This window comes from Haliotis asinina, chromosome 3 (assembly GCF_037392515.1).
Source record: "Haliotis asinina isolate JCU_RB_2024 chromosome 3, JCU_Hal_asi_v2, whole genome shotgun sequence".
Lineage (NCBI taxonomy): Eukaryota > Metazoa > Mollusca > Gastropoda > Lepetellida > Haliotidae > Haliotis > Haliotis asinina.
In genome coordinates this window covers 78,390,321-78,415,722 of record NC_090282.1, presented here as the reverse complement: position 1 = coordinate 78,415,722, position 25,402 = coordinate 78,390,321, and the positions used below count along the sequence as shown (strand labels likewise).

The 25,402-nt window shown below is 40.2% G+C and overlaps 1 protein-coding gene across 1 annotated transcript; it reads right to left on the bottom strand.

Annotated features, from left to right (window-relative positions):
• On the bottom strand, positions 1-25,299 carry LOC137279062 (solute carrier organic anion transporter family member 2A1-like). Its single transcript, XM_067811539.1, has 9 exons — positions 24,591-25,299; positions 16,351-16,437; positions 15,497-15,676; positions 14,408-14,572; positions 13,232-13,424; positions 12,025-12,154; positions 11,264-11,418; positions 889-953; positions 1-275 (listed from the first exon to the last, which is right to left on the bottom strand). The coding sequence occupies exons 1-9, from the start codon at positions 25,297-25,299 to the stop codon at positions 1-3; spliced, it is 1,959 nt and encodes a 652-aa protein (XP_067667640.1).
• Between the last annotated feature and the right edge of the window lie 103 nt (positions 25,300-25,402).

Below are 25,402 nucleotides of genomic sequence, written 5' to 3'. Positions count from 1 at the left end.
TTAGGTCGACAAATCACTTTTCTTGTCCCTTTTCCCTGTCAGTTCAAGGGATTCATCAGTGGGTTTATCGCCACCTTGTAACTTGAGAACAATGAAAGCCATACTGAAGAAGACCAAGCCAGTAACCCTCAGGCCGCATTCCGTGGCCTTCAGTCTGACTCGTAGAGATTCCAGGTCGTACTGGCCGCACGCACCTCTTACCCCACACGAACTCTCCCAAATAAGGCATGCACTGTCGATGATGTAGCCGTACACGATGGGAGCAGGAAGGAATGCTGCAACAGTACGTAACAAAACAGTTTCAAACATGTCATCAACGCTTTAGACGCCGCCTGTTTTGCATAAATGTCTGAGTCAGTTAAAAATCTGAGTAAATGCTGCATCTACGCTGGTTACACATGAGCGAGTGAAAGTTGATATTACGTTGCTTCTATAACATTTTGACCCGTGAAGGTCCCGGAGTAGAATGGGCCTTCAGCAACCCATGCTTGCCATAACAGGCGACTATGCTTGTCGTAAGAGGCTCACCGACCTGGTTGATACATGTCATCGGTTCCCACTTGCGCAGATCGATGTTCATGTTGTGGGTCACTGGATTGTCTGGTCAAGACTCAATTATTTACAGACCGCCACCATATAGCTGGAATATTGCTGAGTGCGGCTTAAAACTAAACTCATTCACTTGTAACATTTTAACAATATCATAGGTGAGACCAGAGAGGACACGAGATTTACGCTCACAAAACGAACATACTACATAGGGAATACAACACATATGGTGTTAAGTCGGTTTCGTAGTTTCAAAATACAATCTTCGAAACTTTGCTTGGTATATACGGTACTGACCACACCTACAATACGTGGGATATCTGTTGCTTCATCTCTTACCAAGCAGGGCTGTCAAAAATCCAAGCAACGCAAACGCGATCGCCTTGTCTTTGCCCTCAACGCTCCTGAAAAACACACGACATTCAACTTTCAACCATGAACGCATGATTATACATGCTGCAAGTAGCATAAGCGGGATTCTCAAAAAGAGTGGTGAACAATCCATTGTTAAAAGGTGTGTGATCAGCAGGCGCAGAAGAACACTAATTGTAAATATACCTTGCAATATTAGGAAGAGAAGGTTAAAATATATAGTGTTCATTCTGTGAACTGTACCCTGTAGAGGAGGTACAAACATAGTTGTCCCCGAGCAGTACCTTGCAGAGGAGTTAGAAATATAGTTCCCCGAAGCACTGTTATGTCGATAAGTTACGTGCAATGAATCTCGGTGCAAGAACAACTTGAACTGCCCTCACCTCATTAACCTAAGGTCGAAGAACATTTCTCTGTACATAATAGAATGACACAGGTACAACTGAAAACACCACGGGGAAACGCTGTTCATTGAGGAAACAGAAAATACATCCCGCATCATTCATACATGAACGATGCATAGGCGAGCATGCTTATCGTTTTAACGAATACAGGCCCCCAACGTTTAGTGAAACTGACCACACACTGATCCACTGACGATATCACTACAGAAAGATAGCGTGGTTGAGGAATGGGCGCTGTCAGATATGTTATGAACACCTGTAGCACGTCATATTTGCGATGGCACTTTCTCAGTGAAGTACAGATTCTAGTACTTTTCGGAATCACCCCATTTATAGGTGGTCAGCAAACAAAGTCCGACGTCTGATCTACTCAGCCAATAAGAAATAATAAAGTCGGACAACTGTTAGTCTATCCTTCAGGTAAGTGTATATTTGGACGGCTACCAAGGCAGAAAGCTATGAATACACAATGGCATTTAGAAAGTGATCTAATTTAGCACATCGTATACTCAGTCAAAAAATAACCTTCACATTCTTTCTTCAGGGCATTATAGAAAAACAAGATATGGTAAGGTGGTAAATTGTTACTATTTCATTGCTGAGATCTGTGTGATGTACTCGATACACTGACAGTGCCACAATCAGTTCCATTAGGCTACACCGCCGTTCCAAAACATCGGTATACACTGTATGAATGTCAAGTCAAGAATATAAGAATAAAAATTCGAAATTTCTCAGTTCAGTATTGTGTATGGCCGCCCCGCGCATTCAGCACTGGCAAACACCGTCTCCTCATCGACTGCCATATGCTTGTGAACACGTGGTTGGGGATCCTGGGCTGCGTTTCACAAAAGCCTCGTAAATTTAGGAGGTCGTAGCCCACACGACCTTGTTTACGACCCTCTTCCGACCTCCTTTACGACCGTTTCATAAAGACGTCGCATCCATGTCGTACCACTGGGTCCTACATCCATGTCGTACCACTGGGTCCTACATCCATGTCGTAGGTCGTTTAAGAGGTACTTTGTTGCATAGCAACGCTTACAGCGAGACCAAACAGGCACCTGCGTGTCTTGTTATTCCCAATTTATTTCATTTCACAGTTTCAGTAACAATGCAAATGTCATGTTTTTAATTGAAGGTACAGATTAATTGGATTCTCTCACTAAATTCCACTAAAAATTACAAGATAAAATGTATGAATAATTTCCATTAATATTATCTGTTTACGTAGAAGGTTTGGCACCCATGAAGAGCCACCTCCTCGTGGTGGGTGCTGGGTAACGCTAAGTGCTCTTCTCCCGTGTGGACCCGGGGCAGAATGTGTCCACAGCACCCCATTGCTTGTCGTAAGAAGCGCCTAAATTGGGCAACCTGTTTGCCGTGTGTTGCGTCCCGTGTCGGTGGAGGACGAGATCCTGGTGGTTGAGGGCAACTGGGCCTTTGACCATGTTCTGTTTGCCTAACACACCACTTCGGCCCTGGTCATGCCAAGCCCTGTGCATGAACTATATATATGCCATTGCACAAATTTTATTTGGACATTTTAATTTCGGTCTTGGCTTTAATGTTCATCGATATTTTCTGATTTTGAAATGCATGTGGCTCATGGGCCAATCTGGTAGATTAATTATTTATAATTCCTCTGCTGGAGTATATTATCCGGGTATCCTTGGTGCTGCAATTTGGAGACCCACTTGCTTTTAGCATTGTCCTTGTGATACTCCGTGGTGGGTGGGGAGCTCGGATGATGAACCGTATTACACTAACCATGGCTTATGAAATCCCACCAAAAAAAACAAAACGTCCACTTTGATTCTGTTGATACTGAGCACAGACCGTCTGCATCGACTGAATATTGGCCACGTTTCCTTGTAATTGAAACTCCTGACAAGAAACCATAACAGTTGAACCCTTTTGTAGTATCTAAGGGTATTCAAGGTATTGCTGGGGATGTTAAAACATTAGACGCTTACGTTCGGGTGCACTGCTAGTTGAGTGCGGGAAAAAACAGCAAGCGACCAATCTGATGAGTATTAAATCTTTCGTGGGCATTCCGGTCACGGTCTCTGCTCACAAAACCCTGAACACAAGTAAAGGTATTGTCAGAGATCGTGATCGACTGTTTGCTGACATGTCAGAACTTGACATAGCCAGCGAAATGAAAGATCAAGGTGTGCTTTATGTCAAGCGTTTTTCAACCCGGAAAAATAATGAAACTATCCAAACAAACACGTGTCTGTTTTCCTTCTCGTCTCCAAACACTCCTACGTCAGTAAAGGCAGGTTACTGTAATATCCAAGTTGAAACATACATCCCCAACCCGCTCAGGTGTTTTAAATGCCAGAAATACGGACACGGTGTATCTACCTGTACATTGTCTGTTGTGTGTGCTCACTGTGGTGAGAAGACACACACAACAGAAGATTGTGACAGTGATTTTAAAAAATGCACCAATTGCTCAGGCGATCACTCATCTTCTTCGAAACAGTGTCCAATTTGGAAAGAGCAAATGGCGATTAACAGAATACAGTTTACTCAGAACATCTCCTTTTCTGAGGCAAAAAAAACTGGTAAAGAGGTCTGATCTTCCAGAGAGTTATGCTACGGTAGCAAAAACATCATCGGAGTCTACCTCTAAAATAACAAAATCATCCACAGGATGCCAAACTACCTTGACCTGGGTAAATTGCGACTCTCCACAGCTTTTGTACCCTGCTATATCATCCCAGACTGAGGAATTACTTCCTGGTACATCAAAGTCTTCTTCTGATGACAAAATATCATCATCTCAGTCACACTCAAAATCTCAATCGACAGCTGATAGTCAACAAACGGTGAAAAGTAAACCGAAGCCAAAGCCTGATGCTTCAAAACAACAAAGTGGCAGAGCTACTAAAGGATCACAAAATAAAATTCAATTGTACAATAAGTATGGGTCTCTTGAAGACATGGACGTTTCTGAAAACGTCCATTCTAGGGCACATAGCTTGTCGCCCTCCAAAAGAGTGCGGGGTAGATCCCCAATAAATCCTCCCAAAAGATAGTTTATTCCAATAATATTGTACAGTGGAACTGTAGAGGATTGAGGACTAATTTACATGAATTACAGCTATTAGTCCAGGATTTTACACCTTCAGCGATATGTCTCCAAGAGACATATTTAAAACAAACAGATACATTTGACCTTCGTCATTTTAATGCATATCATTGTTTTTCACCTCCGGGTGATAGAGCCACTGGCGGGTCATCCGTTCTAGTCAGACAAAGCGTTATTCAAAGCCCTGTTTCACTAAATACTAATATGCAGGCTGTTGGTGTGAGAATTACTTTACATGTAGCGTTTATGCTATGCTCACTCTATATTTCGCCGTCTTCGACATTTGCCAAAACTGATCTTCAAGCCCTGTATGACCAACTCCCGAACTACAAACACTAAAGGTAAGTTGTTGGAGGACTTTTGTTCTGACAATGATTTATGTATTTATAATGATGGTTCCAGCACATATTTACACCCTGGGACAGGGATCTATTCTGCTCTTGACTTGTCATTGACAAATTCAGAACTACTAAATGAATTCGAATGGTCAGTCCACGATGACCTCTGTGGAAGTGACCATTTTCCTACTATATTAAAAGCTGTAACTCCATCCGATGTTCCTCCATCATCAAGACGAAATTTTAGAAAGGCTAACTGGACTTTATATGAAATACTGTGTGCTGAAAAACTTAAACCTGAACGTTTTATTGACGTTCCCGATGCTATTAAATGCTTTTCTGATGAACTGAATTCCATAGCTGATGAGTGTATACCAAAGTCCTCTGCAGTTCCACACATAAGAAAACCATGGTTCAACGATGACTGCAAACAAGCTAGGAAGGCAAGGAAAAATGCAGAACATTATTTCCGTCGCCATCCTATGGTGCATAACTTAAATAAATTTAAATTTTTAAATGCTAAAGCACGGCGTACTTTTAAACAGAACAAACGCCAATCTTGGCAAAATTATGTATCCAAAATAAATTCTCGGACACCCATGTCCAAGGTATGGAACATGGTCCAAAAAATTAAAGGCAAGGGTACTAAATCTACAGTCCATCATCTTAAACATGGAGATCAGTTACTTACTGATAAATCAGATATCGCAAATAAACTGGGCGAAACCCTCGCTAAACACTCTTCCTCTTCTAATTATTTACCTAAATTCCAGCAGTATCAAAAACAACAAGAAAAGAAAACGATTAATTTCAACTCAGATAATGGGGAAGACTATAATGAAACTTTTTCTAATCATGAGCTCCATACTGCCCTTGATCAAGTTCATGATACTGCTACAGGAGCTGATACATTATCAACTCCTGAAGCACTTACCAGAATCCTGCCTAGAAACTCTTCTCAATATTTTTGATGAAATTTGGACATCGGGTAACTTTCCTCCCTCATGGCGTGACGCCATAGTAGTACCAATACCTAAACCTCGACGTGATCATACGGATCCGTCCAATTATCGACCTTTTCCACAAACTAGTGTTTGCAAGATCATGGAACGCATGATAAATAATCGAATTGTTTGGTACTTGGAAACCAATAACCTTATCCCAGACATACAATGTGGTTTCTGTAAAAAACAGAAGTACAGTCGATCACTTAGTGCGTTTAGAATCATTTGTTAAAAATGCGCTGATTAATAAACAACATGCTGTGTCTAGCTTTTTTATCTTGAGAAAGCATATGACACACCCTGGAAATATGGCATTTTAAGAGATTTACATGATTTCGGTTTGCGAGGTCGTTAGCCTCAATTCATAGCCAACTTTTTAAATAACAGGCAATTTCAAGTCCGTGTGGGTTCTACCCTGTCTGATCATTACAATCAGGATCAGGGTGTTCCACAAGGCAGTATTTTGTCAATCACTCTTTTAAGCATCAAGATCAACAGTCTATCTAAAGTTTTAAACGATTTAATAGATGGGTCTTTATTTGTGGATGATTTTAATATTTCTTGTCGTGGTAAAAATGTGCATACTATTGAACGGCAACTGCAGCTCTGTTTAAACAAAATAGATAAATGGTGTCTTGAAAACGGCTTCACATTTTCTAAATCAAAAACCAATTGTATACACTTCTGTCGTAAATACAAACCCCATAAAGACCCAGAACTATTTCTCAGTGGTAACCCAATCAAAGTGGTCAAGGAGGCCAAGTTCTTGGGACTTATTTTCGACTCACATTTGACCTTTTTGCCACATATTAAATCCCTTAAAGCCAAATGCTTGAAGGCACTCGATTTATTAAAGGTTGTTTCAAATTCAAAATAGGAAGGGGATCAAACTACCCTCCTTCACTTATATAGATCACCGGTGCGATCTAAACTTGATTACGGCTCCATCGTATATGGTGGAGCTTGTCAAAGCAACCTAAAACTACTTGATCCTGTTCGCCACCAAGGCCTAAGACTTTGTCTCGGTTCTTTTAGAAACTCTCCTATTGACAGTCTATACGTCGAAGCTGATGAGCCTTCCCTCAACTTACGTCGTATCTTTACAATACATTACAAAATTAGCTTCTAATGAGTCTAATCCCGCATTTAATTGTGTCTTTAATCCTCTCTATGAGGATTTGTATAACAAAACGTCTTCCCTTCTTCCGCCTCTTGGGCTCAGAATTAAGCCATTTCTTGCTGCTTCTACCATTGAGTTGGAAAACATAGCTCCATCCCGTCTTCTTTCTTCTCCTCCTTGGCAGTTGGTTAGGCCACAAGTTGACCTAACATTAACGACATTTAAAAAATCAGAAACCAATGAATTACAGTATAAACAAGAATATAGTCAATGTAAACATAAATATAGCAAATATAAATCCTTATTTACAGATGGGTCCAAGGACGGTGGCGCAGTGGCTTGTGCTACTGTCATTGGATCCAGAACAATATCTTCTCGATTACCAGATAATAGTTCTATTTTTACAGCTGAAGCTAACGCCATATTAACAGCCCTTAAATATATTCAAAGACACCCGAAACGTAAACAGTATATAATATATTCCGACTCTCTTTCTTGCCTTTAGGCTATTAAAAATATTTCTTGTAAACGTCCACTTTTAATAGAAATTATTGAATTGTATAATGATCTTGCTACTGGCCAATACGACATCGTCTTCTGTTGGTTACCCAGCCATGTAGGGATCTCTGGTAACACATTGGCTGACCTTGCTGCTAAAGCAGCACTCAACAAATCTGTGACACCACTGCCTATTCCTTACAGTGATTACAAAGCCACCATTAGGTGTTATATCCGTGACCTGATGCAGAAGAAGTGGGACATCCAACTAGGTATAAATAAATTACATGAGATAAAACCTTACACTGGTTATACCCACTTGGGTTGTCAGTCGAGATTTGAAGAGGTTATTCTACGACGATGTCGTCTTGGCCACACTAGATATACTCATGCGTACCTGTTAAAAGGTGACGATCCTCCATTTTGTATCCCTTGTGATGAGAGAGTCACGGTCAAGCATATCCTGCTTGACTGTGTTGAATTCTCCATCACAAGGGATATGTATTTTACAGTTAAAAGAATGAAGGATCTTTTTAGCAGCGTTAGTTTTCATTTAATTCTTGGTTTTTTAAAAGAAATTGATTTTTTGATTGAATTTTGAGCAATATGTTTCTGTAAAAAGATGTATTTTAATAATTGGTAGTTTGGATTCGTAACTAGAATTGTTAGTGGCTGTACCCTCAAAGGGAGTTTACGTATTTTAAAATTATTGTCCCCCTGAGAGGGTACGTAAGTCCAAAAACATTGATAGTAAATTTAATTCTACCAGGGTTTTTAATCGTAGTATTCCTGTTTTAATTTTGCCTAGTATATTGTACACTCGCCAGCAGCTGAAGGGATGGTGTAAATCCAACTAGGGTCCATGTAGGTAGCAAAGGTACTGTAAGTCCCCATGGTCCCTAGTATGGTGATCTACCTTCAGTTGTTGGCGATCTATAGCCTGATTTTATAGTGTATTGTCCAAATGGTGATGTTGTTTTTAACTTTCCATGCTAGTTTTAATTCCATTTGTGATATTCTAGTTGTTTTACTGTCCTTCGTTGACAGGTTTTATAGTAGATATATAATTGATTTTGATATTAGTTGTTCTCGTCACGATATGGCTGAGATATTGCCGATGTGACGTAAAATATTAACTCACTCACTCACTCACGTAGAAGGTTTGAATTAATCGCTGTCCATTAATCTGTTCATATAAAACTGCAATATATGTGTCCCAATGTATTGAATATTGTTCATCAGAGGAAGTACATGTTGTCTCGTCACGATATGGCTGAGATATTGCCGATGTGACGTAAAATATTAACTCACTCACTCACTCACGTAGAAGGTTTGAATTAATCGCTGTCCATTAATCTGTTCATATAAAACTGCAATATATGTGTCCCAATGTATTGAATATTGTTCATCAGAGGAAGTACATGTTGCCGTTATGACTACGTTTGATCTACTAACACTTATGTAAAGGTTTGAATATTGTCCGCTACTCTCAGTGTGTCAGCTTCTTTCGAAACTTTTATTCAATCAATCAAACACTTTCAAAGAATGAAAACGTATATACCCTATATCCACGTTTGATGTGACATTGAACAAGGCTAAATGTAAATATTGAAATTGGTTTCATGAAAAAAATATCTGGACCATACGCTAAATATACTTCACAGTACTTACTGAAAATGTTGACATATGACATCACAACCGATGACCGATTTCTTACAAAATGGCAGCTTCGCTGACAAGGGTACACAGGACTTTGCGAGGACTTCTCCCTCGATTCAGGGATCGTTTGAGCATAAATATTATATGTAAGCAATCAGAATGACTCTGACTATCTGTGTGTTGTTATATGTTTTCATCATTTTCATTGAAAGTAAGAGAAGAAGCCAGAAACATTGATAATTACTGTTGTTCTGCGTGATTTTGTTTCTGTTATGGCATCACGCTGCACGGAAACTCTGACAATTACTTATGAAGTATCAAATACTTGAATTTTATCTGTTTTTAATTTACTCTTTACTGCTATGTTACTCTTTCTATGCATATAGGTATTGAGCCATTCAAAGAAATGGAGAGCCGGTTGGATGTCGGAATTTGTTTATAAAGTGCTACACGATGTAAAATCGGAATTCTTGTTTGTTTATGTTTCAAACTAGTCTTTGTTTTCACCCCCAGTATGTTTCGTTTTATTTTATGTAGACTGGTGGCAAAGACCAGATGTAATATCACGCTAACGTGTATCGGTAATTATTGCGTTTGTCACAGCTGACTATGGAATATTCGTGATGTAATAGGCGTCTCAATACAGGCCTTCGTGAAACGGGATTTTGTAAACACAATCCAATATGGCGGAAACCGCACTTAGGCGTTCGTGTGAGTATAGTTTCGAAAGCATCCCAACCGATTCTAGGTTCATCGGCTGCGTTTCAGAGTTATCATTGGAAATAACATGAAACACTGATATCAGTGATCGTTAGCATGTTATTTTTAAATCAAATAATCATAGTAATTATCCGATTTCCTCATTTAAAATCATACCGTAACCAAATAATGCTTTGAATAATGATCTCAAAATTTCTCAGGTCTTATTAGTTAGCGTGTTTTAATCACTTGCTGTACCATAGTCGTTGACGCCATCTTTGTACTAGTAGTGTTTACGACCTCCTAAAGCATTTACGACAGGTCAGTCGGGGTCCTAAATTTGGGGTTGTGTACGACACAGTGTAAATGTACGAGGCCTTTGTGAAACGGGGTAAAAAATTACGAGATGGTCTACGGCCTGCTTTACGAGGTCGGGCCGGTAAGAGGGCTTTGTGAAACGGGCCCCTGGTTCGTGTAGCCGGTAGAGATCTGTCACTTGCGTGACGTTGGACGATTTGACCCCAAGGTCGGGTCTTCTGCTCGCGAGGTCACACGCGGACGACCCGACCTTGGGCGATCAGAGGTGGTGCCAGTTTGTTGTAGACTACTTCTCAAGTCATACACAGTACGACGGCTGCATCCCATTGCTCTTGCGACGTCAATAACTGATGTTCCCGCTTGCAACATGCCAACGGCACGTTCACGTTGCACATTTGACAATCGTGGTATTTAAAGTGCCTTCAGAATTGTAGTTTAAAAGTGGTGTTTTTCTCAATTATTGAGGCCGATGCAAACACGTGCAAATGAAGAAAACTTCGATGCGAAGATCACGTGATCTACTGCATGTGCAAAACCTGATTTGGCACTAACGTCATTTGCACGACAAATGGATGGGTTTGAGTGGGATTTGCTAACGTTTATGTAGAGTCGAAAGATAGGGATCCCATTTCGGATACACAGACGTATCGTTAGAGAAAAGGTATGCATTATTTTTAAAAATTAGATTTTGTAAAGTTTCTTTTTTTGACACGGTATATTTGGAATTGCAAAGCCCGCGGTCTGCACTAACAGTTGTCCGACTTCCATTATTTCTGGAAGCCGCAGTGGCTGAGAGAGAAAAACGTCTAACTTTTCATACTGGCGATTAGGTGATCATGGTGTGGATCGAATCCCGGGTGGGACTCAACCAATAAAAGTACTAGAATCTGGATTTTGCTGAGAAAGTGTGGTCCCAAATATAACATGTCACATATGACTACTTTCTACATTGCGTTAAATATTCATGAACACGTGGTTGTGTATAGGGAAACAACTCTCTGTTATGAATTCCAGTGATGAAGTCCTAACAACGAATGAGTAGCATGTTCTGTTTTGTACCTATGACGTTTCTGGTGAGTGTTAGGAGGACATTTTGTACGGTTTCCACGTCAATGTAATTAGACATTAAATGATTTGTATGTGTGACGTTTTGTGTGATATACATAAAAAGGGTCATATAATGACAGGTTTGTGTCACGTACCTAATGAGGGTCAGATATATCGACATGACTGACAAGCATCCGATCAGATTTATGATCATGTCGACTCCAATGTAATAGTAGAAGTAGGGGCAGTCACTGACACACATCCCTGATGTTGCCTGGCCGCTCGTCACCTTGCTACAACCTCCATACATCTGGGGAACAGACAAAATAATGAACTTAAGAGGGGATGATTTTCTGTCATTTTGAAAGCCAGCATGTAGGTGTTTGAGTGTACACCACTAAAATACCTTGCTTTACTTAGACAATGCTTTAAGATATATACTCATGGAAGCAAATAAGGGAACACATGAAAGTACAAGTGTTCCTTCCTTGGGGATATAAATACGGAAACACTAGTACTTTCATATGATCCCTCATTTGTTCCATGAGTATATTGTACTTTTTCCTACATAAATGTAGATGAGCCGTACAGTGTGCGACAGTCAGTTTGCGAATTCTCCAATCATTGTGGGAAATGATTTCCCTGGTCGTGTGAAACGATGGCACTTTTTCGTCTTGCTTGGCACTCTGGATGTAAGGTATGATAACGTGCTGGCCGCCTGTGTTCTGAACTGGATCCCACTCCAACATGTTATCTCTGCGTACTAAACCGATAAACCAAGCATAAACATACGCGACATCATATAGAAGTGAATGTACATAAACGCGAAGGTGGACCGCATTCGCCATAAACGCGCGTTAGTACTGAGTAAGGTATAAAGGGACGTCAATATTAAGCACAGTAGCTGATACCGTACCGACAGAGTTTGGTTTGTACAGCCAGCGAAACAGGGGGAGAAGTACGTCATTCCGTCATCTCCGCAGACTGGAAAGAAGCTGGTGCTATCGCACGAACACACTCTGATGCCGTCGTCAAATGTGATGATTCTGAAAATATACCAGAATATATATATAGTGTTAAATGGCACACTGGTGTGTGTGTTTGGTGGTGGTAGGGTGGTGGTGGTGGGGATGTCCTAAAGTTGTGTTGGCCTGTCACGTTTATCCCTTTCGTGAAACTGAATGGGTGGCTTGGGTTGTATGGATATCCCCATGGAACATAAAATATGGTCTACCTTGCATGCACAAAAAACGCTGTTTTTTCTTTATCCAAGAGAATCGTTTCCCAAGAAACCCATTCAATATTATAAATACATTTAAGGACTATAACCAAATGTTCTAAAAAATTAAAATTTCATAAATTCCACCACTAAAATACATGAAAACCGAGGTTTTTTATTATCTGCTGATCTTTAGTATATTTTACGTTCTCAATTTTTCGTCTGTGAAGTTGGATCAATCAATCTTTGTTTCATGCTGACGAAGCCACATTCCTATAGTACACACACATATATAATGAGGAACTGCATTGAATAAACATGTTAGAACTAAAACTTGTGTTATATACAATACTGCATTGTGAATGAGCGTTTCAAAATTGTGTAATATATTTTTTTACTGCTTATAAGAGAAGAGAATTTTACGGTGTTTGGTGTTTTGACATAGTAAATACTAATACCTCTTAATGGACAGATGAGAAGTTGATGTTGAAGATGAAAGTGATACTCATTTTCAATGCCATTAAAAGTGTACATAAGCTATCTACATTTTCATCAGTTCTATATCTGCTGCTTCCAATCAATAAATCATGAGATATTAGAATCTTGCTAGTGTTTGCCTATTTTGTTTATACTAACACATGATAAGTATACTTATATACTTTAATGGATCTGGGGTTTTTTAATCTGAATAGTAAATCATTTACTTGACAAAGATAGGTTACATATGGGAATTGCACAAAAACACGGATCACCTTACAGCCGGTATGTTGCCATAAAGCTAAGAAACGACTGACGACCATGTATATCTGGTGCAACGCTTTGCGTTGTTTTGACGTGTTTCCATTTCCTTTTAAGAAAACACTTGCTGACTTTTTTAAACTTTTCATAATTTTCAAATGCTTACCCAATGCTCTCATGGAATCCATGGATTTGGGGCGTATCACATCCGATGAAAAACATACCAACATTGGCCAGTAATGTTACAGATATGGTGATGATGGTGAGCTTGAGACAACCAGTTCGTGTGAGTTTAAGACGAGTTGTCAAAAGTCCCCCGGTGAAGGTTCCGACTGAAAGGCTGATGAGATTCTCTATCCCTGCAACACAAGTCGTGCGTGTAAGCCGAGGTCTAGGACTTTCATTCATTTTCACAGTTGGGAGAGGATGGTCAGTAACTTTTGTATGTTCAGTCATCATGGTCAACATCAGGAGGGATCTATGCTGACGTGGGTGGTGAAAATAATGCCCTTCCCTTAATGGTTCTGATGGTTTTGAATGACCTGTCCCACGCAGAGCAGATATTTTGCTCTTGACCTGTCAGGAGGAAAAAAACCTTAATTCCTGTTTAAAAATGCTTAATTCCTTATATTTCTTCATAATATGCCTACTTGATCATGACGTCCCGAACATTAGGCATCAATGAAATTTCTTTATTACACACAAAGAGAAATATATTTTAGGCCCTCATCTGTTTCCTTCTGGCCAAGAACGCAAAAATAAAAAGACGGACCCTTATGTCCCCCATGTTATCAAACAGCTTCAAACAGACACTCACATGTTTAGAGCGTTGATACATTTTCCCTGTCAAATTGGAGAACCTACCCACATTGTGCTAGGCACAGTGTAACCTTTCATGAAATGGTCACAGTTCAATTTTAACTGCTTCAGTCCTGCTTGAGTTTGCATTACTGGTGAAAATGATCGACTGGAGACCGAAGAAGTCACATTCTCTGAACCACATAGAAGTCATGATACAGATTTCACCCATACCAACTATCATTTTTTCTTGAAAAAAAACCCAGCATTACGTATATTTAACGTTTGTGAAACGGGTCAGCATGGTAGACCGTAAGCAAGATTAAACTTATGTAATTATCCTCGTACATCCAGCTTAAAGGTCGTGGTCATCAGCTTATAGTACTTTAAGAACAACAGCTGCAGAGCGAATAACAATGTTGCCTGACATAAAGTTTGAATTACCTGTAATTTGGCCTGACGTTGCCTTTTCACATAGTTGACGAGAGGAATGCCAGCATATCAGGAAATGATTCAGAGTTATGATGGGCATATGTTTACCCACCTAGGATGATGTTTGCTGTGGATGCGGGGACCATGAACTGTTTCTCCACGTACTTAGATGTGAAGGCCTGACCTCCAGCCACCAGGAACATCAAGATGAGGATGCCAGTCAGCGTCAGACTGTATACAGGACTCCTCAACACACGGAAAATCGATCGGGGCAACTCTGAAGTCAACGCCATGTCATAGAAAACCTTGTAGGAGGTGGTGTGTTATCTCCTGCCGATCACGTCATAACACTCTTTGGACAGAACAGTTAGACATGACAATTGCAAATACAAAGTTCAAAATATGGGCTGCCACTGAAAAGTGTGAAATCTATGCATTTGGTTCATTCATTGTTGTCATAACGACTATTATTGCTGTCTTACACTGCATGCAGCGTTATTCCAGCTATTTGAAGACTACGTATAAACACCAGAGCCTAGAACAGACAATGCGGTTGAATTCAGCATTGAGCAGAGAATTCAGTAACCGACCACCCATTGCTTTGAGATGAACCGCTTGTTGGGGAGCTATTGTACTTTGAATTTTCATCTGAGTACAACTATAAAAAATGGAAAAATCAGAAAATGGTCAACTTTAGTTACTTTATCATCAAGTGATTAGTGTACAAATGTACAAATATCACCCAGGTTCATGCTGAATGATTAGTGACACTATGTGAAATACATGACAACATCTATCAAGTTTTTGCAGTCGAAGGGTTGTACTGCCCGACAGAATCAAGAGGAGATGAAATCTTATGATACTGTTGCGAGATGGAAAAGGAATGTTCAAACAGATCATAAGTCCCTGGCAAATAAGCCAAGTTATGGATTCCTTTTTCACGATACCAGTGACGTCACTGAAGAAGCGGAGTTTTAGTTTTCCATTAAATTAGGGGGCCTATTTAAACGTTCTGCTCAAGGTCAAGAAATGTTTCAGTCTGGATGGTGACTATGTAGAGAAATCGTAAGGACGAGAAATCAAAGTTTCTACCCTGAAAATGTCTTGGTGAAAAATAGAACTTTTTGATTTCTACTCGTACATTGCTTTAGTCTGTCCAAACACTGGAGACATGCTGTGTTATATTTAAGTAGACTTGCACCTAATATGTTCTCTTTAACGGAAGGGTCCTTTTTGAGTGATGGTGTTTCTTCAGCTGGAAGAATTTCTTTCGGGAAGAACAATAAAGGTATTCCAACGATGACGCCCAAGCAGCCGAACATTAGAAATCCAATCCACCATGCTCCAATCCATTCGGGGTGTCTTGGTGTCAGCAAGGTGTCTGGGAACAGAATGAATGGGACTACAATGATTAACGTCGTGTCTGGGGAACAGAATCAATGAGATCACACTGGTTAACACCGTGTCTGGGAGTAGAATAAATGAGAATATAACCTGGTTGCGGGTACAGCAACATGCAGTAAACTTGGACAAAGTACTGTGACTACGTGTCCCAGTCCTCCTAGCTGTGGATTGGGTACCTCGTTAGGTTGAGCGTGCCACAACTACACTCGGTGCGCCCAGTGGCAGCAAGAGTTGTATACTCCCCAGGCAGTTGAGACTGTAATGCGATATGACGTTGAGACTGACATCCAATGATCGAGGGAACCATGTACCAACGCCTTGAGCAAGTACTAGATGCATGGATATGTGCGCTATAGATCCGTATGCCCTTTGCATGGTTCAAGACTGAAGTGCTACAAGGCAGACATCACTAATATGAAAATATGTAGAAAATGGGTAGCCAGTGGGATAGGTCGTGACAATATTAACCTTGTTGCGCCTCGCATTCAGCTTGGGTTAGCCGTGGCTTCACATGGGTTTATGTCATGGGCAGTGGTACTAAAAATGCTTAAGTCTCTGACTTGGGTCTAATTTAAAGAATGTATTCACGTTTGAAAAATGTTTGAACGAACATATTCACGTATGAAACAGATGCTACTGTCGCAAACTTACCTTGCAGATCGACAGGGATGGTCCTGAATACTCCTCCTATTATCACCGACAATGCAGGGCCAAACAGCGACATCGTCGAAGCGATACCTGCACAACAACAGCAGGAAGGCAAAGTTAACACAAGGACCAATGTAAGAATAACAGAAGCATCTGGTGTATGGAAAACACCAGCAGGAAGGTATGAATACCCAGAACAATGAAAGAACAAAAACAGAACATTACAAACAACAAAAGAAGCGTAACACAAAACACCGATGCGCAGAAGGCATAGCCCTGAATGTAAGGATGACCACCAACAATATTTGGACAAGAGAAGTATCATCGTGAGTTTGTTTGAGCAATGTGGCGACAGTTTGTAAGTAATCGTTGCTGGACCAGACAATCCAACGCTCAACATCATGGACATTGATCTGGACAGTTGGGGTAAGATGGCACGTGTCAACTAAGTCAGCTGGCCCAATATCAGTAGTCACCTGTTACAACAAGCATGGGTTGCTGAAGACCGTTTATGCCGGACCTTCGCGGGTGTACATTGGAGTTACGATTCTAGATCATATCTGCAATATTTCAGCCACATCGTGACTAAATCAGGTTATATATTTATAATATTTTCACCTTGCAATAATTGTACCTGTCAGCGAAGAAGAGTAAAAATTAACTATCACAGATATCAGTCTAAAACTGTAATTATAGAAGACGATAGAAAAATATCAGACTGTAGATCGCAAACAACTGAAGGTAGATCACCATACGAGGGACCATGGGGGCTTAAAGTGCCTTTGCTACCGCCATGGACCCTAAATGATCAATACATTGTCACCATCCGTCAGATGTTGGAGAGTAGATTTGGAACCTTTGCGCTTTATCTTGGACATTGGTGTGCGGGAATTTATCATGAAAAACTGATTTTAACAACACAGACGCTTATTCTGTTTAAATGCGCGTCGAGTTTTGGCATTTGAAATTTTAACTTAAATTTAACTACATTATTGGCAGTAGGATGTTTTCGAAAATACTTTCTTCGTACTTTTTCTGGCCTATATGCATTGAATATTCAATAATGGTTTACGAATATGTGGAACGGTAGAGGACTGTGGCATTGTTCTGTCAGCAATGTCAGTAAGTATATCGAAAAAAGGCTCCATAGGATCTTCACGGTTACTGAAAACGTCATGTTCAGTACACAATGTCTCACATAATGACCAGGCTGCCTGAATGAAGTTCCTTCTTAATAAAGGAGGATCGTCACCACGGATAATATCTTATTGAATAGTTGGGAAGTAATAAGTCCCACATTGGTCATCATGAACCGTTCATTAGAATTCATTATACAGGTTTGACAATCGGACAAATCGAGGGCAAAATAAGTCCTAGTGACTGGATTCAAATATATGTTTGAGTCATCATTAAAAATACACAAACCAGAAATAAATTCTTTACGTACTTTTCCCTTGTTATTAATGTTCTTCCCCTCAGAGGGTTATGTCAAGGCTGCGGTAGCTGATCATACAGATTCTGAGGCACCCGTGGCGAGCCACCTCCTCGTGGTGGGTGCTGGGTAACGCTAAGTGCTCGCCAACCCCCCGTTGTGGACCCGGGGGCATATTTGGTCCACCAACCCGTTTGCCGTGGGTTGCGACCCTGTGTCGGTGGAGAAGGGGATCCTGGTGGTTGAGGGCATAGGAGCAGGACCAGTGTTCCTATTGCTCAACACATCACTTTGGCCCTGACTTCACCTAGACGGGTGGTAGAATGGGCCCGGTTCTATCAATCGGCTGGTCACGCCAGGCTCTGTGCATGGGGATTATTTTTGCACATTTTCATTGTACTGTTGGGTCTTGGGTCTTGTTCAAAGTCAGATTTTATTTCTCTGCATCGAGGAAATTGCCTAGAGTCCTATGCCAGAAGGCGGTGGCTCATGGGCCAATCTGGTGATGTTGACCGCTGAATTCTATATGTCTTTGGATTATTGTTATGGGCCGAACCAGCCTGACAACTAATCTTTTGGACAAATATAGCTATTCATGTCATATTTACTGGAGTATACCACCCCTGTATCCCTGGTGTTAGCATCCTGGAGATCCGGTGCAAATTGACACCGTCCTTGTTGACACTCCATGGTGGGTGGGGAGCAGGGGTGCTGAATTCGTATGTTATACCATGTCTCAATACAATTCACCTGGTTCCTGCAAAGCAACTAAACGCAGACATGTAGATGTGCTCTCGTCTGATGAGGAGGTAGCTCCAGATATTTCTGATTCTTGGCCACGGTTTATCACAATTGCATCAGTTGACGGAAGTCCTTTAAAACTAAACCCGTTTGCTATCTCACTGGGCATTAGAGGTGTCTGTGGAGATGTTAAGAATGTCACACGACTACGGACTGGTGCCTTACTAGTGGAGTGTTTGAGGAAACAACAATCAGTCAATCTGTTGGGTTTACAACAATTTGTTAATACTCCCGTTGTTGTTTCAGTGCACAAGACACTGAACACGAGCAGAGGCATTGTGAGAGATGTTGCTCGCTGTCTTTCTGATATGAGCGAGGAGGAAATTGCTGTTGAATTAAAATCTCAAGGAGTCACACATGTAAAACGTTTTTCCAGAAAAGCACAAGATGGTGTCTTTGTTAGAACCAACACCTATCTTTTCACTTTTTCTCAACCTGTAATACCTAAATCACTAAAGACTGGATATTTCAACATCGGGGTGGAGGTTTATGTACCAAATCCACTCCGATGTTTTAAGTGTCAAAAGTTTGGTCATGGTGCTAAGTTCTGCCGTAGCAAGATGGTAGTATGCTGCCGTTGCACTGGAGCCCATGATAGCTCTGAGTGCACAAATGACCTCAAATGTGCTAACTGCAATGGTGATCACATGGCGTCTTCTAAATCCTGTCCATCGTTTGAATTTGAAGCCCAAATCTTAAGAATTAAGCACACAAACAACATAACCTACCAAGAAGCAAAAAAACTAGTACCATCTCCTGCTCAAACATATGTAAAAACATATTCCGCAGCAATTGCATCCTCCACTCGAGTTTGTAAGACAGTCTCCGTGTCATGTCAGACCGACATCTCCTGGGTCAAGGATGACCAGACTGTACTGCACCAACCCTCTGACATATCTCAGAAAAGTAATATGAAATCAACCACTTCACAAACAGACAATCCTACTCGTGATGTACCATCTCACTCCATGGAAAGTACACATACCGATGATGCAACTTTATCTAGAAAAGAGAAAAAGAAAGTACAGAAAAGACGAAAGGCGCTCACTAACGTGGAGACGCCCACTCAAGTTCTTGCATCTGTTGAGGTTCATAACTCGTATGAACCTCTGGAGATAGACGTTCCTCCTTCACAACCAATTCATAGGAGTGAACACTCCTCCCAATCACGATCTCCAGTTAAGCCTCCATGAACACTTCCAATACTATTATTCAATGGAATTGTAGGGGACTGAAGAACAATTTTAATGATATACATTTACTTATACAAGATTTTAAGCCATCGGCATTTTGTTTACAAGAAACATATTTTAAAGAAAACGATCACATCGATATACGACAGTATAATCCATATCACTGCTTTTCTCCTCCTGGGCCGAAAGCAACTGGAGGTTCTTCAATATTAGTGAGACAGGGCACCATTCACAGTCTTGTTCCTCTAAATACCCATCTCCAAGCCGTTGCTGTCCGTGTAACGATGCACATTGTTTTTACATTGTGCTCTCTCTATCTTCCTCCTTCCTGTTCTGTGCAGCCTGGCGATCTGCAGGCACTTTATGACCAACTTCCTAAGCCCTGTATCATCATGGGCGATATGAATGGACACAATCCCTTGTGGGGAGGTACACATACAAACAGCAAAGGTAACATACTAGAACATTTTATTTCTGCCAACAATATCTGTCTCTTTAATGATGATTCCAACACTTATTTACATCCTGGTACAGGAACATATTCTTCCCTTGACTTATCAATTACTGACTCTACTCTGCTGGGTGAGTTTGAATGGTCAGTCCATGACGACTTGTGTGGAAGTGACCATTTCCCAACTATTCTTAAAGCTATATGTCCATCTGACGTCCCTCCTTTGTCACGAAGGAACTTTACCAAAGCTGACTGGCTTTTGTTTGAATCACTTTCATCCAACAGATTGAAGCCTGAACTGTTTATAGGAGTTCTTGACCCCGTCCAACTCTTTTCTGATGAACTGAACAAAATAGCCGATGACTGCATTCCAAAGTCCTCTACGACTCCACACATACGAAAACCATGGTTCAACAACGACTGCAAACAGGCTAGGAAGGCACGGAAAAAGGCTGAGCATTATTTCCGTCGCCACCCTATGGTCCATAATTTGAACAAATTCAAAATATTAAATGCAAAAGCACGACGTATCTTCAAACAAAATAAACGTCAATCTTGGCGAAACTATGTGTCGAAAATCAATTCGCGTACGCCGATATCAAAAGTATGGAACATGATCCAGAGAATCAAGGGCAAGGGTTCAAAATCTAGCATTAAACATCTTAAAGACGGAGACCAAATATTAACTAGTAAATCTGACATTGCAAATAAACTTGGAGAAACTTTGGCCAGACACTCTTCCTCGTCGAATTATGTACCCCGGTTTCAAAAGTATAAAAACCAACAAGAAAGGACACCTATCAATTTCACTTCAGATAATGGGGAAGATTACAATGAAGTATTTTCGATCCATGAGCTTCGTACTGCTCTTGACCAGGCTCATGATACTGCTACAGGAGCTGATAACGTGCATTATCAACTCCTGAAGCACTTACCAGAATCATGTTTAGAAACGCTCTTAAACATTTTTGATGATATTTGGACGTCTGGAAACTTTCCCTCGTCTTGGCGAGATGCTATAATTGTTCCCATTCCCAAACCTGGACGTGATCATACTGATCCTTCCAATTATAGGCCCATTTCACTAACTAGCTGCGTTTGCAAGACCATGGAGCGCATGATAAATAATCGACTTGTTTGGTACTTGGAAACCAATAACCTAATAACAGATATACAGTGTGGTTTCCGTAAAAACAGAAGTACTATCGATCATTTGGTAAGTTTGGAGTCTTTTGTTAAGAATGCCATAATTAATAAACAACACGCAGTGTCAATCTTTTTCGATTTAGAAAAAGCATATGACACAACATGGAAACATGGGATTTTAAAAGATTTACATGATTTTGGATTACGAGGCCGTTTGCCTCAGTTTATATCGAACTTTTTAAATGACAGACAGTTTCAAGTTCGAGTGGGTTCTACCCTGTCTGACCATTATAGTCAGGATCAAGGTGTTCCGCAGGGTAGTATATTGTCTGTCACATTGTTTAGCATTAAGATCAATAGTTTATCCAAGGTTTTAAACGATTCAGTTGATGGATCACTTTTTGTGGATGATTTTAATATTTCTTGTCGTGGTAAAAATATGCATACCATTGAACGGCAACTGCAGTTATGTTTAAACAAAATAAATAAATGGTGTTTAGAAAATGGCTTTAAATTTTCAAAGTCCAAAACTAACTGCATACATTTTTGCCGCAAATACAAACCGCATAAAGACCCTGAACTGTATTTAAACAATACACTTATCAAAGTTGTAAAGGAGGCCTAGTTTTTGGGTCTTATTTTCGACTCCCACTTGACGTTTTTGCCGCATATTAAATCACTTAAGGCCAACTGTCTGAAGGCACTAGATTTGTTAAAAGTTGTTTCAAATTCTAAATGGGGAGGAGATCAAACTACCCTGCTTAACTTATATAGATCACTTATCCGTTCGAAACTAGATTACGGATCCATCATATATGGTGGAGCTTGTGAAAGCAACTTAACACTTCTAGACTCTATCCACCACCAAGGTCTAAGACTTTGTCTTGGGTCCTTTAGAACTTCTCCCGTTGACAGTCTCTACGTTGAGGCTGATGAACCATCTCTTGAGCAGCGCCGTATAAAGTTAGCTTTACAGTACATTACTAAATTATACTCTAATGAATCTAACCCTGCCTATAACTGTGTTTTCAATCCCCTTTATGAGGATTTATACAACAAAAAGTCTTCTCTTGTCCCGCCCCTAGGACATAGAATTAAACCCTTTCTTTCTTCGGCCGGCATTGAGCTCGAAAACATAGCTCCATCCCGTCTTCTTTCTTCTCCTCCTTGGCAGTTGGTTAGACCTCAAGTCGACCTAACATTAACTTCATTTAAAAAATCAGAAACTAATGAATTACAATATAAACAAGAATATAATCAATTAAAAATTAAATATAGCAATTACAAACCCTTATTTACAGATGGTTCCAAAGACGGTGGTGCAGTAGCTTGTGCCACTGTCATTGGATCAAGAACAATATCTTCTCGAATTCCAAATAACAGTTCTATTTTTACTGCAGAAGCGAACGCCATATTAACAGCTCTCAAATATATTCAAAGACACCCTAAACATAACCAATATATTATCTTTTCCGACTCTCTTTCTTGCCTTCTGGCCATCAAAAAATATTTCTTGTAAACATCCGCTTTTAATAGAAATAATTGAATTAATTAATAATCTTGCTACTGGCCAATACGACATCGTCTTTTGTTGGTTACCAAGCCATGTAGGCATTTCTGGCAATACAATGGCTGATCTTGCTGCCAAGGCAGCACTGAAGAAACCCGTGACACCACTTCTTATCCCATACTCTGATTATAAAGCTACAATCAGATCGTACATCCGAGACCTGATGCAAAAGAGGTGGGACACCCAAGTGGGTATGAATAAATTACATGCAATGAAACCTTATATTGGTTACACCCACTTGGGTTGTCAGTCCAGATTTGAGGAGGTCATTATGAGGTGATGTCGTATTGGCCATACACGATATACTCATGAATACCTTTTGAAAGGTGAGGATCCTCCGTTCTGCATCCCTTGTGATGAAAGAATCACAGTCAAGCATATCCTGCTTGACTGTGTAGAGTATTCCATCACAAGGGATCAGTATTTTAACTCACGAACTATGCAGGATCTTTTTACTCATACCAGCTCTCATTTAATTATTGCCTTCTTAAAAGAATTAGATTTGTTATCAGAATTGTAAATAGATAAATATTTTATTATTGGTAGTCTAGATTAATAACTGAGATTGTTAGTGGCTGTGCCCTCGAGGGGGGTTGAAGTATTGTAAAATTATTGTCCTCCTGAGAGGGTACGTAAGTCCAAAACATTCTATGTAAATTTAGTACGACCAAACTTTTAATCGTAGTATATTTGTTGTTTTTAATAATGGCTAACTTTCAGTATAATCGCAAACGGCTGAGGGGATGGTGTAAATCCATCTGGGGTCCACGCAGGTAGCAAAGGTACTGTAAGTCCCCATGGCCCCTAGTATGGTGATCTACCTTCAGTTGTTGGCGATCTGCAGCCCGTATTTTATGTTGTATTGTCCGAATAGTGGTAATTGTTTTAACTCTCCACACTAGTTTTAATTGTAAATGTGATGCTCTAGTAGTTTTACTGTCCTTTGACGACAGGATTTTATAATGTATACATATTTCATTTCAGTATCAAAATGTTCTCGTCACGATATGGCTGAAATATTGCCAATGTGACGTTAAGTATTAACTCACTCACTCACTACAGATTCTGAAGTTCAGACTGAGGATCTTGAATTTGAATAATCCCATTTTTGTTCACAGCCATAGTACACTTGAGCGTCAGTTTGCACAATTTCACTCATAAATAGCCATCATGTGTGTGCGTATTGTACGCCAAATCCACACCATGCACATAGGGACGTCATAACATTATCCAATCCATAGCACAACATATCTACAGAACAAGAAATGCCCCAATGAAAGTGTACATACGACTGTTTTAACTATACGTAATTGCATGAAAGCTACAGGCAGCTTCAAATGCCCTTCCGTAACAATATTAGACTAACGTGTTCATTAACAATCGGTTTTGTGAATGTCTTTAACTTTCCAGTAAACAGCAAATCATATGTAGAGCAATATTCCTCCGGGCTTGGGTTTCTCAGCTGGTGGTTAGCTGGTCTCAGCAAAGCTTAAACACGTTTTTATAATAGACAAATGAATAATGGGTGTGCCTTTGCATGTATATACGACAGGCGCAGGATAACATCATCTGGTAATAATGTGGTTGGAACCGATCAATATACTATGTTCTAACAGAGATTACTTTTGATTTTTCAAGTTTTGTTCTTACCGATGTACAATCCACTTTTGGTCTTGATGGAGTTGTTGTCGTCTATGTAAGTAGTTGACAGAGGCCCTCTGGGTGATTTTCCAATACCTTGAAGAGCCATACTGATACCCAAAATCCAGACTATCCATTGTGGACTGCCAGCATCATTGGTTACACCTCCCTCACCACAGCCCTCTGATGTCGTGTTACCCGCGTCACACAATGGGGCCACAAAAATCTCGTCCAATGATGTATTCCTGACATTCTCGTTTGAAAGTTTCGGCAACTGATAGGGGTCAAAGAAATAGCATAGACCTGCTAAAATACCTGATATGCCATACAGCATGGTAGAAAGAGAAATTATTTTAGGAATAGATCGATGTCTTCCAAAATGACTAATAAAAATAACGGCACAGACAAAACCTATGTCATTGCAGCCAAGGATAATGCCTGTTGTTGTACTATTCAAATTGAACTGCTTTTCCAGGGCTGTTATTTGTGAGACAATGTAAATAGTCAAGGACTGTGTGATCATGGCTGAGAGGCCGTAGAAAATGGAAAATGATAGGACATTTTTGAAACATTGTAGAGCCCGAGGACGACATGACCCAGCTCCACAATGTGAATGAAATACATCATTGTCATCTGCTGGCTTGGTATCATCCATCGTCTTGATTTGGCTTGCTGGCATTGTCATCGTCTCCTGGAAGATGAAAAAGGTAGGTGTCATGGAGGTCTTACTTCATAGCAACACCTATTCTAAAATCTCCACCACGATATATCAGAATCCACGGTCGGATATCAATGATCTCAAAGCTGTCAATTGTATTTTT

What these genes read in the sequence shown, in the direction of transcription:
- LOC137279062 (XM_067811539.1), bottom strand. Translation starts at nt 25,299, where the DNA reads ATGACACCTACCTTTTTCATCTTCCAGGAGACGATGACAATGCCAGCA. An exon ending in CGTTAAAGAGAACATATTAG is followed by an intron (nt 14,573 to 15,496) that starts GTGCAAGTCTAC and finishes CGTTGACTTCAG; the next exon opens with AGTTGCCCCGATCGATTTTC. An exon ending in CACAGCAAACATCATCCTAG is followed by an intron (nt 13,425 to 14,407) that starts GTGGGTAAACAT and finishes CTTGTGTTGCAG; the next exon opens with GGATAGAGAATCTCATCAGC.